A 15910-nucleotide genomic window follows, 5' to 3' on the forward strand; every position below is an offset into this window, starting at 1 on the left:
GTGGATTCTCATGCTATTTCATTTAATTCATCAGATCTGATGGCTTTGAGGTGGGAGCTAAACTCCTGGCTTGCTTCTTGTAGGGTGTGCTGATCTCCAAAGCCTTGACACCATGCACCCGACGGAAAGGAAAAGACAGGGCTACATTCACGAGCTCATTCAGACCGAAGAAAGGTACATGGATGATCTTCAGCTTGTCGTAGAGGTGAGATGCCTTGCACGGGAGGACGCGTTTGGACAAACAGTTCAGTTTCAAGGTGATGGTCTGTGCTCTGGCGAAACTGCAGAGCCTCAAGAAAATGAGGTACCAAAGTGCCTTGAAAGCTTCTTGGCTGCCTGCACCTCTGATGTGATCACTGGAAGCTGCCTCACTAGGCAGGGCAATTACACAAATACTCTCATACCTGCAGGGAGGGCCCCAAAGGAAGCTGTAGTTTCACTCGCTGCTTAACTGTGCCTGTCCTAGAGATGGAGGCGCGGGATGTGTCAGTGGGAGCCGAGCAGCGTTTGATGCCGGAATCCCGGCGTGCTGCTCCCCTGCACAGTGTGCCCTGTGTGCACAGAAGTGCCCGGCTCCTTCCTGCACCACAGCGTCGCCCTGAGGCCGAGTCCTTGGGAGAAGCAGCTCTCCTGGGTGCTGGGGAGGAACCCACCCTGCTTCTCCCAGGAAACTGGACACTCAGCATTCRGAAGAGCAAAACTTTGCAGCCCAAGCAAGGAGCAGGTTGCCCCTATCTGTGAAGAGCTGCTCACCTTTCTGCTCTCTTGACTGCAGGTTTTCCAGAAGCCAATGGCTGAATCAGGCTGTCTCACAGAAGGAGAGATGGGGCTGATCTTYGTTAACTGGAAGGAACTTATCATGTCAAATACAAAGCTCCTGAAGTGAGTACTTACCTACCTTAGTGTTTCCTAAATGAGAGGTCACTTAACCTTGTGTATTTTCTTCTTCAGATCTTTATTCTCTTGGTCCCCAGGAAGTTTTCTGGCTTTATAGCAAATATTTCTGCCTTTGCTTATTGTTTCCTGTGCATGTGTGTGTTCAGAACAGCTAAGTGCATTCAGGTTTCGTCCTAAAGGAGGAGCTGTCATGAGAGGGACTAGGACATGRTCCTAGGGAAGGAGGGACATAGGAGGAATAAATAGCGAGAACAGATGCACTCTTACTGCAGTATCTTAGCAATAAAGCCCCCAGATAAAGTGTGGAGGTGGTCTCCTCTTTTCTGCAAACCTTCTGTTCTCTAAAAAACAAAGGTTTTGCGACCTTCTGTTCTTTAAAAAATAATCTTCATAAAGCAGATAATCTATTAGAGTAGGATGCTGCTCAGTTGTCACAATTAATGACATTTTTTTCAAAAAACCTCAAGGAAAATCTTAGTCACGTACACTCACCAGGCTGATACTTCTTCTCAGCCTCCCCTGTGCCAAGAGGCCCCTCCTTGTCGAGGCTGGGCCCTACCTGGTGCTCTCTGTGGCCTTGAGTGTTGCAGGGACCCTGGCTTAGGCCCTGCAGCCTTCCCAGCACGTGGGTGCTGATGTCTCTGTTCTCCAGAGCCCTGCGGGTGCGTAAGAAAACGGGAGGAGAGAAGATGCCGGTGCAGATGATCGGGGACATCCTGGCAGCAGAGCTGGCTCACATGCAGGCCTACATTCGCTTCTGCAGCTGCCAGCTCAACGGAGCTTCGCTGCTGCAGCAGAAAACCGACGAGGACGCGGATTTCAAGGACTTCTTGAAGGTACCTGGTTCAGTAGCTTTTGGACCTTCTCCTTTTCTTGGGGGTAGCACCTACTCAGAAGCCCGTCCAGATCAAAATAACCCAGAAGAGAGAAGTCTTGCAAAAATAGATAAGAACCTGCCAAGGAGTATTTGTATGGTGACCATGATAACTCTATATGTTTGTGCTTTATAGTTACATATCAGCCTTGTTCTCTAATGAAAGCCTGGAAAACTTGGCTTTGATCAGGCATTTTCCAGTGCAGCAAGGCGACTGTTTCTTGAAGAGCAATGCAGAGGCTCTGTTAAATCTCTGGGTTGCCCCACAGAAACTGGCCCTGGACCCGCGCTGCAAGGGGATGCCGCTCTCCAGCTTCCTCCTGAAACCTATGCAAAGGATAACCCGCTACCCTCTGCTCATCAAGAGTGTGAGTACCCGGGGAGGTCCTGYGTGGGAGGGCTTTGGAGTTTGATCTCAGGAGCGAGGGTGGATAAAGCTATGTCCTTTAGGAGCATTTCTCTGGCAGGGCGCAGGAGGAGGACTCAGTTTTGATCCTGATTTCCCACCCTTTCTGTTTCCTGCCAGATCCTGGAGAACACTGCAGACACTCACCCGGATCACAGCAGCCTGCGGCTGGCCCTGGAGCGCGCCGAGGARCTCTGCTCCCAGGTCAACGAGGGCGTGCGCGAGAAGGAGAACTCGGACAGGCTGGAGTGGATCCAGGGCCACGTGCAGTGCGAGGGCCTCGCCGAGGTACCCGTGCCCTACAGTGCCTCTTGGGAAGGCTGCAGTGGGGAAATGGGAATGCTCCTGCCTTTGTTACAGGGACATGATCCAGTGTTGATCTCTAATTGTGTTAAATTCTGCTCACAGCCATATTATGAGGAGCCTTCCTCTTTTTGGTGTGATTTGGGCAGTGGAGAAGTGCTGAGGTTTAAAAGTGATACCATTTCCACCTGTTAAATGAACAGCACCAGCTCCCACCACGTAGACAGCTGTTGGGCTAAGGCAGATGTGACTACGTGCAGTTCATTCCAACACACTTCCTAAGGTTTTCTTTCTACACAAAAATGGCACAGAACCTGCATCTGGGGAGGAATAACCCCAGGCATCAGTACAGATTAGGGGTGGACCTGCTGGAGAGCAGCTCCACAGAGAGGGACCTGGGAGTCCTGGTTGACACCAAGTTAACCATGAGTGAGCAGTGTGCCCTCGTGGCCAAGAAGGCCAATGGSATCCTGGCCTGCATCAGGAGGAGTGTTGCCAGCAGGTCATGGGAGGGGATCCTGCCCCTCTACTCAGCTCTGGTGAGGCCGCACCTGGAGTATTGGGTGCAGCTCTGGGCTCCCCAGTACAAGAGGCATGTGGATCTTCTCGCTTCTCGAGAGGGTCCAGCGGAGAGCAACAAAGATGATTAATGGACTGGATTATCTTTCATATGAGGAGAGACTGAGTGAGCTGGGCCTGTTTTCTCTGGAGAAGGCTGAGAGGGGATCTGATTAACATGTATAAGTTCAGGAAGGGAGAATGCATGGAAGAAGGGGCCAAGCTCTTCTCGGTGGTGGCCAGTGACAGGACAAGGGGCAATGGGTATAAGTTGAAACCCAGGAAGTTCCATCCCTGTGTGAGGAAGAACTTCTTTCCTGTGAGGGTGACAGAGCCCTGGAACAGGCTGCCCAGGGAGGTTGTGGAGTCTCCTTCTCTGGAGATCTTCCAAACTCACCTGGATGCCACCCTGTGCCCCGTGCTCTGGGTGTCCCTGCTGGAGCAGGGGGTTGGACTRGATGGTCTCTAGAGGTCCCTTCCAACCTCAGCCATTCTGTGAAGCCCTCCCTGCCCACTCCTCAGAGGTGCAGGTGATCCTGCTGCCCACCTTTCAGGGCAGCCTTCGACCTGCTCAGYTGAGGTGTCACCTCTCAGTGACAGTGCGGGGAGCTGTGGGGATGAGCAGGAACGAGCGCCTGCATTAACCTGCTGCTGCTGCTGCTGCATTTGGTCTCTCCCAGCAACCGGTTTTCAACTCCCTCACGAACTGCCTGGGCCCRCGGAAGCTGCTGCACAGCGGGAAGCTCTACAAGGCGAAGAGCAGCAAGGAGCTCTACGGCTTCCTCTTCAACGACTTCCTGCTCCTCACCTACATGGTGAAGCAGTTCGTCTCCTCCGGCTCCGATAAGCTCTTCAGCCCCAAATCCAACTCCCAGTTCAAAATGTACAAAATGGTGAGTGGACGCAGAGGTCCCGCGCACTGTTTGCACAGCAGGACRTGGGGCTGGTGAGGAAGGCTCTTGTGTCTGCCCGGATTAGCCATCCAGCCCCAATGGATCACGTACCACACGGACAGGATCGTGTACCACACAGACATTCCCCGGCAGCCAGCACGTGCAGAGGCTGCTTGGCCAGACCCTTGCACAGGAGAAGTGTTTTGGCTTGGGTTTAACAAGCCAGAAATAGCATCGAGCCTGGGCATAGCCCTGCTGAGAGGGTCAGGAGCTCCGGGGCTGGGCAGGTTCTTGCATTTTGGTGAAAATAGTTGAGCTTCTGAAGAGGGCAGAAGGTGCAGCGTGCTACTGCTTCCTGAAAGCAGCCTTTGGTTTGGGAAYGTGGACAGGGATGTGGGCCACGCTCGGTAAAACCTTAGTGTGTGTCCACACCGTCATGCTTAGCGTCCTGGGGACAAGTCGGGGTCCGGGCTGCATTCAGAGCAGCCACCTGAGCTTGTGCTGAGGGTCTCCAGGGTTCGCCCTGCTGCTCCCCTTGCGCAGCACAACCCATTGCAAAGCTGTTAACCTGGGAGAATGGAGGTTATTGCCAGAATTTAAGCTTTCCTTTCAGTCCTGCCACCTTAACGCAGTGATCTGGGATTTTGTGTTCCAAGACCCCTTCTTTGTGCAGCAAAGCRGGGTGTTTAGGAACACCCATGCAGTCCCTGCAGCGCTGCCGTTTATCATGAGGGTGATGCAGCCTCGGTGACCTTTGCTTTTCCCTCAGCCTGTTTTCCTCAACGAGGTCCTGGTGAAGCTGCCAACRGACCCGTCGAGCGACGAGCCCGTTTTCCACATATCGCACATTGACAGGGTCTACACGCTCAAAACTGACAACATCAACGAGAGGTGAGTGGGGCCAGCGCTGCTCTGAGGCTGAGCACTTTGAACACAGCCACGTTTCCTATGGACAGAGACAGAGGTTGGAGCTCAGGGAGCAGGATGTAGCTTSCCAAGCAGGAATTAAGCTCACTGCACTCTCATTGGAATTGCAATGTTTTGCTTGTTCTGCAGCTCTTGCAGTGGAGCCCAGAGCCATGTGTAGCACCCCTGGATGCTACAATTTTATGGAGTTGTACAGAGTCCTGGTCAGTGCTGAAGGTGGCCCAGCAATCCCGACTGAAAAGGCACCTCCAGTGCCATTAATTTAGGCTAAATCTAGAAGCTCCAGAACTTCAGTYGTTGAATTCATTTGACTGATTCGTGATGCCTCTGAAACCCAGTGGGCGAAAACTGGCAAAAAAAGCTGTTGGGACAGAGTTGCTGGGGGAGGCAGGTCCAGCCCGAGGTGCAGCTTGGACCATGGGCGTCGCTTTTCTTGCAGGACTGCCTGGGTGCAGAAAATCAAAGCAGCATCAGAGCAGTACATCGAGACGGAGAAGAAGAAGCGTGAAAAGGCCTATCAAGGTACCCGCTGCCTCCAGTCCCGGCCCGGGGCCTTTCCTGGGGGACACAGCAGTGTCTGTGTGGGATCTCGCTGCATCTGTTGCTCTGTCCATTGCTTTGTCTGCAACCAGACCATTCAGTTCTACCTTTTTGTTCCCAGCTCGCTCACAAAAGACCTCGGGAATAGGGCGCTTGATGGTGCAGGTGATAGAAGCGACGGAGCTGAAGGCCTGTAAGCCCAACGGTAAGTGAAGGAGCTAGTGGTAAGTGACTTTACTGGTGCCCTGTTGGGTAGCCAGCAGCTCGGTGACTTGGGAACATGGTGGCTTCAGCTGCACTGAATGAACTGGGCACTGCTGGGCTCTGGAGGCCCACGTGACAAGTGCAGGGTCCTGCACCTGGGGAGGAATAACCCCAGGCACCAGTACAGATTAGGGACTGACCTGCTGGAGAGCAGCTCCACGGAGAGGGACCTGGGAGTCCTGGCTGACACCAAGTTAACCATGAGTGAGCAGTGTGCCCTCGTGGCCAAGAAGGCCAATGGGCTCCTGGCTGCATCAGGAGCAGTGTTGCCAGCAGGTCAAGGGAGGTGATYCTGCCCCTCTGCTCAGCTCTGGTGAGGCCGCACCTGGAGTATTGTGTGCAGTTCTGCGCTCCCCAGTATTAGAGGGACGTGGAGCTTCTCGAGGGGGTCCAGCGGAGAGCGACAAAGATGATTAAGGGAATGGAACATCTCTTGTATGAGGAGTGGCTGAGTGAACTGGGCCTGTTTTCTCTGGAGAAGAGAAGACTGAAAGGCGATCTGCTCAATATGTATTAATACCTGAGGGGGGAACGTAGGGAGGAAGGGGCCAAACTCTTCTCAGTGGTGGCCAGTGACAGGACAAGGAGTAATGGGTGTAAGGTGAAACCCAGGCAGTTCCATCTCCATGTGAGGAAGAACTTCTTTCCTGTGAGGGCAACAGAACCCTGGCACAGGCTGCCCAGGGAGCTTGTGGAGTCTCCTTCTCTGGAGGTCTTCAAACCCACCTGGATGCCACCCTGTGCYCCGTGCTCTGGGTGTCCCTGCTGGAGCAGGGGGGTTGGACTAGATGATCTCTAGAGGTTCRTTCCAAYCTCAGCCATTCTGTGGTTCTGTGAAGGATGAGCTCTGTGCTGTCTCACATACAGGGGTTGCACCACCCCATTTTCTGGGTGGTAGCAGGGCTGATGTGTCCAGCAGCCTTGCATCACTGAGGGGTTTCCCTAATTTCTGTCCAGGGAAGAGCAACCCGTACTGTGAGATCAGCATGGGCTCGCAGAGCTACACGACGCGGACTGTGCAGGACACCCTCAACCCCAAGTGGAACTTCACCTGCCAGTTCTTCATTAAGGACCTGTATCAGGATGTCCTCTGCATCACTGTGTTTGACAGGGATCAGTTTGCACCTGATGGTAAGTGCAAACATCTGTTTTCAGGAAAAGAATGTGGGTTTTCTTGTCTGTGTCTGACTTGGAGTTTAKAGCTTGTCACCAAGAGCCTACAGATGTGATCACTTTCTGAGAAACCCATCCAAATTAGGGCTCCTTCCTCAAGAGGGCAGTCTGGGCAGCCACACCGTACCCCATCTCATGCTTCAACAACAGAATTGGTTTTTGTTAAGCTGGGGAGGCAGAACCACTGAAAGCAGAACTCTCACTGCAGCTTCTATCACTACAGCCAATACTGAAAATAAGGTGCTGGGTTGTATTTGCAGATTGTGGGTTGTATTTGCAGATTGTTCTTTTCTCCCTTGTCAACTGAGCACATGCCAAGCAGGAGTTTGCAGCAGGCTTTGAAAGGACCACAACGTTTTTTCAGGGCAGTGATACACAGATACACAGATAAGCCGTGTCTTGCTGTGAGTGGAGTTGTCACATGTGTAAGCACAGCTTGGGCTTCCCCTTGTGGGACTTTGCTGCCCATTCCTGTGGCTCCATGGGGTTGGTGACGCTCCTGCAGCTGCTGCTGGGCATTCCTGGTAAACCAGCACCTCTCCATACACATCCACTCGTGCCCATACCCGTCTGTGTATGAAATGGCCACAAAGAAGCTACATCATTCTTCAACAGGACTGTAAACCTACTAGTGAGAGTGTTTTTTTCAGGATCATTGTCCTTGTGAAAACCATGATTGATCAGTCAATCAATTTATCTATCTAAAAGTCTAATTAGAAGTTGGCTGAGCCAGAATAGGTGGATTTTTTTTTGTGCTTCATCACTTAGTTTTGTTCTTCCAACACAAAGTCTGGAGGACATTTGAAACAGCATTACTGAAAAGAGAACTGATATTTCTGAARCCCTCAGATCAAGCTGCGACATAAAGGCATGTTTTCCATTCTAATTCTATAGCATTTTGTCTTCTGAAAMCCCCCCTTTTTTTTGGTCCTACTGTCTGATTTACACAAGAGTGTAAGTCCAGTCACAAGGAAGCCTGAGGCTAATGCTCTGGTACTCAGTACTTAGTGCCTATGACCTTGCTCTGTCTGTTGAGATTCTCCCACGTCGTCACTTCTAGCTGCTACAGACACAAGTGTGATCCTACAGCAACCTTAACGACAGCAGTAAAAGATGAAAAGCAGAAAAAGATAGAAATAAAAAAGGGTTTGTAAGGATGCTGCGTGTGCCAGCTGGAGAAACGGCTGCGTAGACCTGAGCCCTCCTGTCAGGGACAGTGTCCTCTCTAGCTGGTATTGGCATCACGTTGTTCTGGTCTGTAGACTCCCAGTGCTGCTGTTTAACCTTGCGCTTTCAACCCTTCCAAGCCAACAGGTCTTTGCTGAATGACATTTCCCACTCGTTTGCCTCTCTCCAACAGATTTTTTGGGTCGCACTGAAATTCCAGTAGCAAAGATCAGAACAGAACAAGAGAGCAAGGGACCCACGACTAAACACCTGCTGCTGCATGAAGTTCCAACCGGTGAAGTCTGGGTGCGTTTCGACCTGCAGCTCTTTGAGCAGAAAACACTCCTTTAAGAGCACGTTTTTATTTATGAAGGACAAATGAAGCTTCTTTGCCCTAAGCTGGTTATTGAGCAAGAATTCCTGCTGCTTCCATATTCCTCTTGGTTACTGGTTGTGTGTGACTTCTTTGCTGTGTTCAAAGTTGCTGTTGATCTATGCAAACAAAAATGTTACTGTATCCAGCATACATACATGTGCACTATATACGTGTATGTGTACAGTAGTATAGCTCAGTGCCTTTTTATATTGAAATATGCTGGGTTTAGATGCCAATGTTTCCAATTTCAGGGCCATAAAAAGTATTAAGTAAAAATGTGGCATCAAGATGTATGTATTTTACCACTTAGTCTAGCATATAGACTGAGGAATGGTTTAGTTTAGTGCTATAAATCATTCCATTTGAATCTGAAAAGTGATATCCACTGGAACCTTCCCATCTCAGGATGATAACTTTAAAGATGAAAAGCTGAAGAAGCCTTAGCACTGGAGGAATCTCCAATACCTTGTATGTTCCTTAAAAATCGAGTGTAGTTCTTTACTTGACTTAGTTCTGCACTGAATCCGTCGCTGCAACTTGATTTTTCTTTCTGCTTCCGTTTAATCATTCTCTGCTGAGACAATGTGGTTGTAAAGAACAACTATAAAAATATTTTAAATACTGTGACCCACATTTATGTGGAAAAATACCCTTCAGCTTTTGATTTTTTTCCTAACTCTAAGTTATTTATGTACATATCCTCGGGTTTGCAGACCTCCACCTGAATCTTGAAGCTTTGTCATTGCCAACATGTATATAGAGAGAAAGATATGAAGTTTATTAATGTAATTTGTCTACAGATGTTTATTGATGCATAGTGATTTTTAAAAAAGTATATTTTATTGTACAGAGAATGTGAAATAATGAGAAAAACCTAAAAGATTGAATTCAAGAGAAGYTTAATAAGTTTAAATGTTTATTCTGGGCAGCTGCTAAGCCCTGCAAGAATCTGTAAAATGAGAGTGGTTGTAAAACACCATCTTTCTCTTGGCGCTCGTGTCGGGGATGGTAAAAGAGAGTTTGTTGATGAAGTGGTTGATATTGTTGTCCTTTTACTGCCTCCTTCAGCTGCTCTGTTGATAAAGCACCTCAGCACTTCCGAGCGCCGCGTGCCCCTTTTTATCCCGGGAGCTGAGCAGCTCCTGATGGCTCCACACCTGAGTGCAGGCCCTGCTGTCCCTCCTGCCAGGTCTCAGGGCTCAGAAGTTCTAACCCTAAATAAAACCAAGTCTTGGCAACTCTTGGAGAGCTGGTGTCTGTATGGGCGGAGATAGGAACTTGTCTGCACAGAGAAAACTCTGCGTCTTGTCAGGCTTTACATCTAAGCTCCTATGGAGTCAAACTAGCACAGGAACCCTGAGGGCACAGTAAGGAAATAATTTATAGGGCACTGGCAGCTTCTATTGTTCGTTTTTTGTTGCTTGGTGATCAGCTGAAAGGTACTAGACATTCTCAACAAAAAGAGATACCATCTCCCGCTGTGGATCATATGATTATTTCCTGCCTCTCCAAGCAATGAATATGCATTTTACAGGTTGATTTCATGCATGCTGTCAGAGCAAATCTTCTAATGACCTTGCCTTGGTAGTAGCACCTTAGTATTATTTTGCAAGGCATTCAGTAATTGAGTTCTGATGGAGATCTAAAGAAAACAAAAATCATTATCTGCTTGGTGCTTTCTAATCTGCCACATGTCCACCAGCCAGGCACAAAGCCAAGAGCACCTCCCTTGTCCTTTAAAGAGAGGGTTGGTTCTTCACCCCAGTTAACCTCTTTGAGCTCCTTTTGCAAAGTGGGAAGAGCTGAAGCTGGAGGCGAAATCTGCTTTCCCCTCTGACCACTACTTAGGTTCACACTTCCTGTAATTCATGTAATATTCTTGTAATATGGGATACAGCAGATTCAGACTTGTAGCTGTCTCCAGTCCTGGGGAAACAGAGTCTAAGCACACAAGAGTGGCTTAGAAATTCTAATTTTAATTGTTATTTTTCTCTTTTAATACAAAGACACCCATTAGCTTATAATAAACTAGAGAACTTCTGCAATGTCTTCCTAGGGCCGAGCTTAAATTAAGTTTCCTAAAATATTATTTTGGATCCACACAGGTTACAGACTTGTAACGAGAAATAAAAGGAGCAACATCTCCTACATTTCTTTGGCTGACGTGGTAAAAATTACTTCAGAATCTCATGTATAAGGGGCCAGGTTTATTGCAGACTACCAGACTGACGGCTCTGTTACCACTTGCTTTGGCAGGCGCTCTGACATGTGTGTTTGAGCGGTACCTTCTCACTGATGGCTGCGTGAGGACAGCTGGCCCGAGCTCCTGCTGTCTTTGGGGGGCTCCACAACTTTGCGCCTTTAAGCAGAAATAGAAACTACTATTAGTGCATCCAGTGCTGGGATTGCTGCAGCCCAGCCCAGCTTCCTGCACTAGCTTTTTCCCCGCTGAGTCACTGCAGGAAATGTGGGTTTTGTGACTAGTTTTCCTCCTAAAACCTGAAATTACCTGTAAGAGCTTTAAATCACACACAGGATGAAGCCTTGAGTCAATAACAGTCATTACAAGAATTCTTGTATGAAAAAAGTGCAGGAGGGCAGCACGGAAAGCAGGAATAGAGTGGACAAGATCAGGCTCTCACTTCAGCTCTGATGCTCCTGTCGCTGGGGAAGGGCAGTTCCTTTAGGGGCTGCGTACTGAGATGCAGAACCAGCTTTCAGCAGGGCAGCCTGAGAGCCCTGGGACTTTCAGAACAAAGCAGAACCTGCCCTTCACTGAGCCCAAAGGGCGCTCTCGCTGTGGGGCAGGCCAGCTGGGGCTCTCTGCTGTTGCCAGCCCGGGGAGCAGAGCAGCAGTGGCCACCGCGGTGCCAGCGCAGGGCTTGCAGAGTTGCCAGAGCCCAGAACTGAGGGCAGCTCCATCTGCTCAACACCCTTCACCCTCACCAGGACACTGACAGGACCCCAGTTGAGCATTTTGCTTCAGCCCACGTGCAGACCCAGAAACGATCATTTCTCCTTTTCTTTATATTTTACCACATCCCTTTAATGTTACTGACTGCTGCTGAGCTTGGAATCTAAGCATCCTCTAGGCAAAAAACACCTGTTAGGAACCTGAGCTCTGGGTGCAGCTCTCCGTAGTGCTGTTTAGCTCCTGAGGACAAGCAGCTCCTTTACAGAAACAGCATGAAACTTTCCACCSGAGCCTACTCCAAGGCTCAGCTTAGCTACCAAGCTCAACTTTTAGCACATCCTGAAGGTTTTCCCTTCCCCAACACTCTTTACTCAGGCAAAAACCTGCATTCCGCCTGAGATTTCAACACTTTTAGCCCTTTTCCTCCACAGCCAAGCGCAGAGCTGGTTGCTGCAGCCCCAGGGCAGCCTTGCTCCAAGCACACTGGCTCTTTCTTACCGCTTCCRCTGGTGGACCTCGCTGGCAATGTAGGCGTGGAGGATCCTCGGCCACTGGGCCGCATCCACGCGTTGCCGGCCTAAGGGAAGCAGCGGCAGTTGTGCCCTGCGCAGCTCGCTCAGGTCTCTGGAGGAACAGAGCCTTCCTGAGGGGAAGGTGACACACACAGAGTGAGCATCTACTGCCCCAAGCAGGGGTGGCCCTCAATACGAGGTGCTTCTAAGAAAAGTCTTCCTGAGGACCTTAATACCTGTTTCACACTGCTTGATGATGCCTTTCTCAGTAAGGTTTCTCTGCATGTCTTGCAACAGCGGATCCTGCAAAGCTGGTATTGAAACCTGTGACAGGGAGAATTATTTCCTGCTCCACAAGCACTTTGTCAGGCAGCCAACCCTCCTTAGACAGGAGGCTTCCCACGTGACCCCCACTGAACATGAACACAGGGAAACAGACCTGCTCCCACTGCCTCCTGTGCTCTCCAGCCTGTGTTTACTCCCCAAACCCCATTCCCAGAGACACCCGTTTTCAAACACTCCTGCAGAAGCAGYTGGGATCTGTATTTGCTCAGCCTGTAAAACTGGGATGTGTTGCTTTACACCAGCCSCAGAGCAGCAAGTCAGTAACAAAACACTACCTCCTCTTTAACCATTAAGCTTCCCTCAGGTCAAAGGGTGCTTTGAAAACCCACAACATAAATAATCATCCCACCTTCCAGCAGTCCGTAGACGTCCTCAGGAAAAGCGGATCGTACTCGGAAGGGCTGTAAGTGTCCAAAGCCACGTAGCCCTGCAGGAGAAGCAGGCAGCACCACTGCAGCCTTCATTGCTCATGTCCAGACCCCAAAGGCAACAGATCCAACGGGCTGTCAAAAAGCTGAACGTGCTGAGGAATCCATTACATCTATTTGTTTCCAACTTACACTGCAATGTTTAGAGCCAACAAGACTAGACTCACTGAAATTGTATTTGACAGGGGCTGTAGTGACAAGAAAATAAAGTTGAGAAGCTAAAAGAACAGAGGCCACCAGCAATGGCTACAGGGGCACACACAATAGTTCCACCTAATATCTCAGGTCAGTCTCATTGTTGCAAAATGTTTCTAGTTAAGATTTCTGGCTTTCCTGGGGAAACAACATTCCTGAGGTCCCAGGAGCATCCAACCTCTGGCGCTCTAAATCCTTACACAGGTCCTTTCTTATGCATCTCTCTGGACGTGATTTCAAGATTAGAACTGAAAATATTATACTTTATATATTATATATATATATTTAAAATATATATATATATTTATATATTATATATATATATATATTTATATATTATACTTTAAACAGTATAATCTAATCAGTTAATCTAAGCAGTTAAGGGAAAATGGACAAAGACAGGAAAAAAAGCACAAGACCAGAGTGTCACCTTCACCAACCCCAGCCAGGCAGCAAAAAATCTTTTGGCAGCAGGAAATCACCATGATTTGGGCTGACCAAATGCTGTCCTTGTTCTTTTTCCTCTCTGTATGCTGCAATTTAAGTCATGGCATGTGGTGCTCAATACACAAACAAGCAAATATTTCCTAGAGTGACAGCAATTTTTGAGTACTGAAACACCTGGAACTACAGAATCCAAGGCTTGTTTCTATTCCCCTGTCTGCAAACCTCAAGAAATGTATAGAAATTTACTCCTTGTTGATACCTTCTTGTTACAGTAGTCTATATAGAGGGAGAGCTGCTCTTCGTTCCTTTTCCGTATTTCTTCACTCGATTTGCTGTCAACTTTCTCCTCGATTTTCTGCAGCAGGGGCTCCGAAACATCCCCCAGCCATTTCTTATACAGGATCTCCTTCTTTCTCAGGTGCAAGAAGTCACTGTGCCTCAAATACCTGTCCACCTCCTAAGTGAGGAATGGGAAAACAAAATCCCAGCTATACCCTGTATTCAGAATTCAGTAAGCTGTAGTTAGTGTAGCAAAACACTTTGACATGCAGGAAAGCAAACTGCAAGTGAGAAAAGAGACATCACTCCTTACCCTAACAAAATAATCTTCTCTTTCCAAGACAGACTGAGCACGAGTGATGATGGCTTGACTTTCATCACATTCTGCCTAACAAAAAATCAACAGAAAATGGGAAGAGGAGTGAGAATTACCTTTGTATTTGGAATAATTACTGTGCTGTGGTTAAGGTTATCCTGTAAGGCAGAGGCAGGGAGATTGCCCAGACAACAAAATCCTTGCTGGATTTACTCTGTAGATGTAGCAGCAGCAACGTGATAGCTGTATAAAGTTTATTTAAGTGCCCAAGTATAAAAAGGAAACAGAAGAAAATAGCCAGTCAGTAAGTCAGTAAGAGGGAAGATAATGAGAAACCGTTCCAAAATAGGAAACTGCTTTGCTTCTCCCTCTGCTTGTGGATTTGTGTGCCTTTTAAAACTCAAGAACCTTCAAAGCATCAGTGAAGTTTTCCAGCACCATCCTCATCTTACCCTTTCTGAAGATTAAAATGGGGAGAAACTGTTCTCCACACCACAAATATCAGGATACTAAGAACATGGTTTCAGAACAGCAGCCCTTGCACTTCAGACTCACGTCAGCTGAGGTATCACTGAAAGTTTAAACTCCTTTCAGCTTATCTATGCTAAGCATTTCCACCAATGTAAGTAGATTAATACTACATTAACCCAGCTTTATTTGCAACCTAGACCTAAACCAGGGGCAAGGCTGAAAACATCTGCTACACCTACTGTCCCCCTCCTGGGGCATCCAGAGTGAGCTCACACTCAGCTGTGCTGCAGGCTGGTGCCATTTGAGAATGGAGCTTGGCCACAATRTCTCTGTTTAAGGCAGCACGTTATGTTACACCCAGCCAATCTGCACCACAAATCACAGCACCCCTCCAGAAACAGCACCTTAGCAATACAGGRTGCGGCGGAGAGCGACAAGGATGATTAAGGGACTGGAGCTTCTCTCGTRTGAGGAAAGGCTAAGTGAGTTTGGCCTGTTTAGTCTGGAGAAGAGAAGGTTGAGAGGAGATCTGATGAATATGTACAAATACCTGAAGGGGGAATGTAGGGAGGAAGGGGCCAAACTCTTCTCAGTGGTGGCCAGTGACAGGACAAGGGCAATGGGTGTAATTTGAAACCCAGGAAGTTGCATCTCCAGGTGAGGAGGAACTTCTTTCCTGTGAGGGTGACAGAGCCCTGGAACAGGCTGCCCAGGGAGGTTGTGGAGTCTCCTTCTCTGGAGATCTTCCCAACCCGCCTGGATGCCACCCTGTGCCCCGTGCTCTGGGTGTCSCTGCTGGAGCAGGGGGGTTGGACTAGATGATCTCTAGAGGTCCCTTCCAACCTCAACCATTCTATGACTCTGTGAACACAGGGAAGCTCAGCCCTCTCTCGAGCTCAGAGACTCACACAGACTGTGCACTGACAAACAGTGAAAAGCTTCCCTTAAGGATGAGATACTTGGAAAAATGATTACAGAGCTAGCCAGAAACTTGTCTAAGGCATCATGTGAAACCTTTCCACACTCCAAATTGCATGGAACTCAATATGGCTGCTTCAAAGGATGTCTTAACAGTTTTAAAGATCTTCATTCCTCTTCCCAACGGCACATACACCTCAGACTGTACAGGAATTTGCACAAAATCATTTTCATTCCAGCCTTGAAAATACATTGTCATTCCCACCTTCACATGATGGAAGTTCTTCTGTGTTAGCTGATCTCTGGTAGTGTTTTTCTTCCCCAAACAAACACTGCAGCCAAAAGTATTTGCTGTGGTGCTCTTCGCTGCTGCTGAGGAGAACCTCTGAACAGATGTTAAAAGGAAAAGGTCCATATTAAAAGTCACCCTGCTTGTAAAAATCAGGTTCACCTCTAGGTTCTACAATCAGGTTACAAACTGGGGTATAACTGTAAATTTACCTAACATCTCTACATCATGTTGCCTTGTAAACATTATTTGTGTTTCAAATAATATAGCAGGCTGGGCAACAAAGCATTGTTTTAGCAGTTCTCAGAAATATTATAGGATAGGAAGAAGGCAACACTTCACCCAGATGAAACAAAAATGACGGAAACTGGACACAGCAATTTAAAGTAAGGACTTTAATTGTTTAGATRCTCTTCAA

General features: G+C 48.3%; 2 protein-coding genes across 3 annotated transcripts in view; one reads left to right on the top strand and one right to left on the bottom strand.

Annotated features, from left to right (window-relative positions):
• ITSN2 (intersectin 2) overlaps window positions 1–9405 on the top strand; it is a 62792-nt gene extending 53387 nt beyond the window's left edge. For both annotated transcript variants that reach the window (XM_026044937.1, XM_026044934.1), the window contains 11 exons: window positions 84–205; window positions 776–882; window positions 1550–1733; window positions 2041–2139; window positions 2298–2465; window positions 3719–3931; window positions 4701–4822; window positions 5298–5380; window positions 5520–5603; window positions 6620–6793; window positions 8196–9405. In XM_026044937.1, coding sequence (XP_025900722.1) covers window positions 84–205; window positions 776–882; window positions 1550–1733; window positions 2041–2139; window positions 2298–2465; window positions 3719–3931; window positions 4701–4822; window positions 5298–5380; window positions 5520–5603; window positions 6620–6793; window positions 8196–8353 — 1514 coding nt within the window. In that variant the 3' untranslated portion in view covers window positions 8354–9405. The remainder of the gene's footprint in view (window positions 1–83; window positions 206–775; window positions 883–1549; window positions 1734–2040; window positions 2140–2297; window positions 2466–3718; window positions 3932–4700; window positions 4823–5297; window positions 5381–5519; window positions 5604–6619; window positions 6794–8195) is intronic.
• Window positions 9406–10667: 1262 nt separating this feature from the next.
• Window positions 10668–15618, bottom strand: FAM228B (family with sequence similarity 228 member B). Its single transcript, XM_026044884.1, has 7 exons — window positions 15469–15618; window positions 13812–13886; window positions 13479–13676; window positions 12499–12576; window positions 12041–12128; window positions 11791–11935; window positions 10668–10737 (listed from the first exon to the last, which is right to left on the bottom strand). The coding sequence occupies exons 1-7, from the start codon at window positions 15616–15618 to the stop codon at window positions 10668–10670; spliced, it is 804 nt and encodes a 267-aa protein (XP_025900669.1).
• Between the last annotated feature and the right edge of the window lie 292 nt (window positions 15619–15910).

Source organism: Nothoprocta perdicaria, unplaced genomic scaffold (assembly GCF_003342845.1).
Source record: "Nothoprocta perdicaria isolate Ctin4 unplaced genomic scaffold, notPer1 scaffold_39, whole genome shotgun sequence".
NCBI classification, from domain to species: domain Eukaryota; kingdom Metazoa; phylum Chordata; class Aves; order Tinamiformes; family Tinamidae; genus Nothoprocta; species Nothoprocta perdicaria.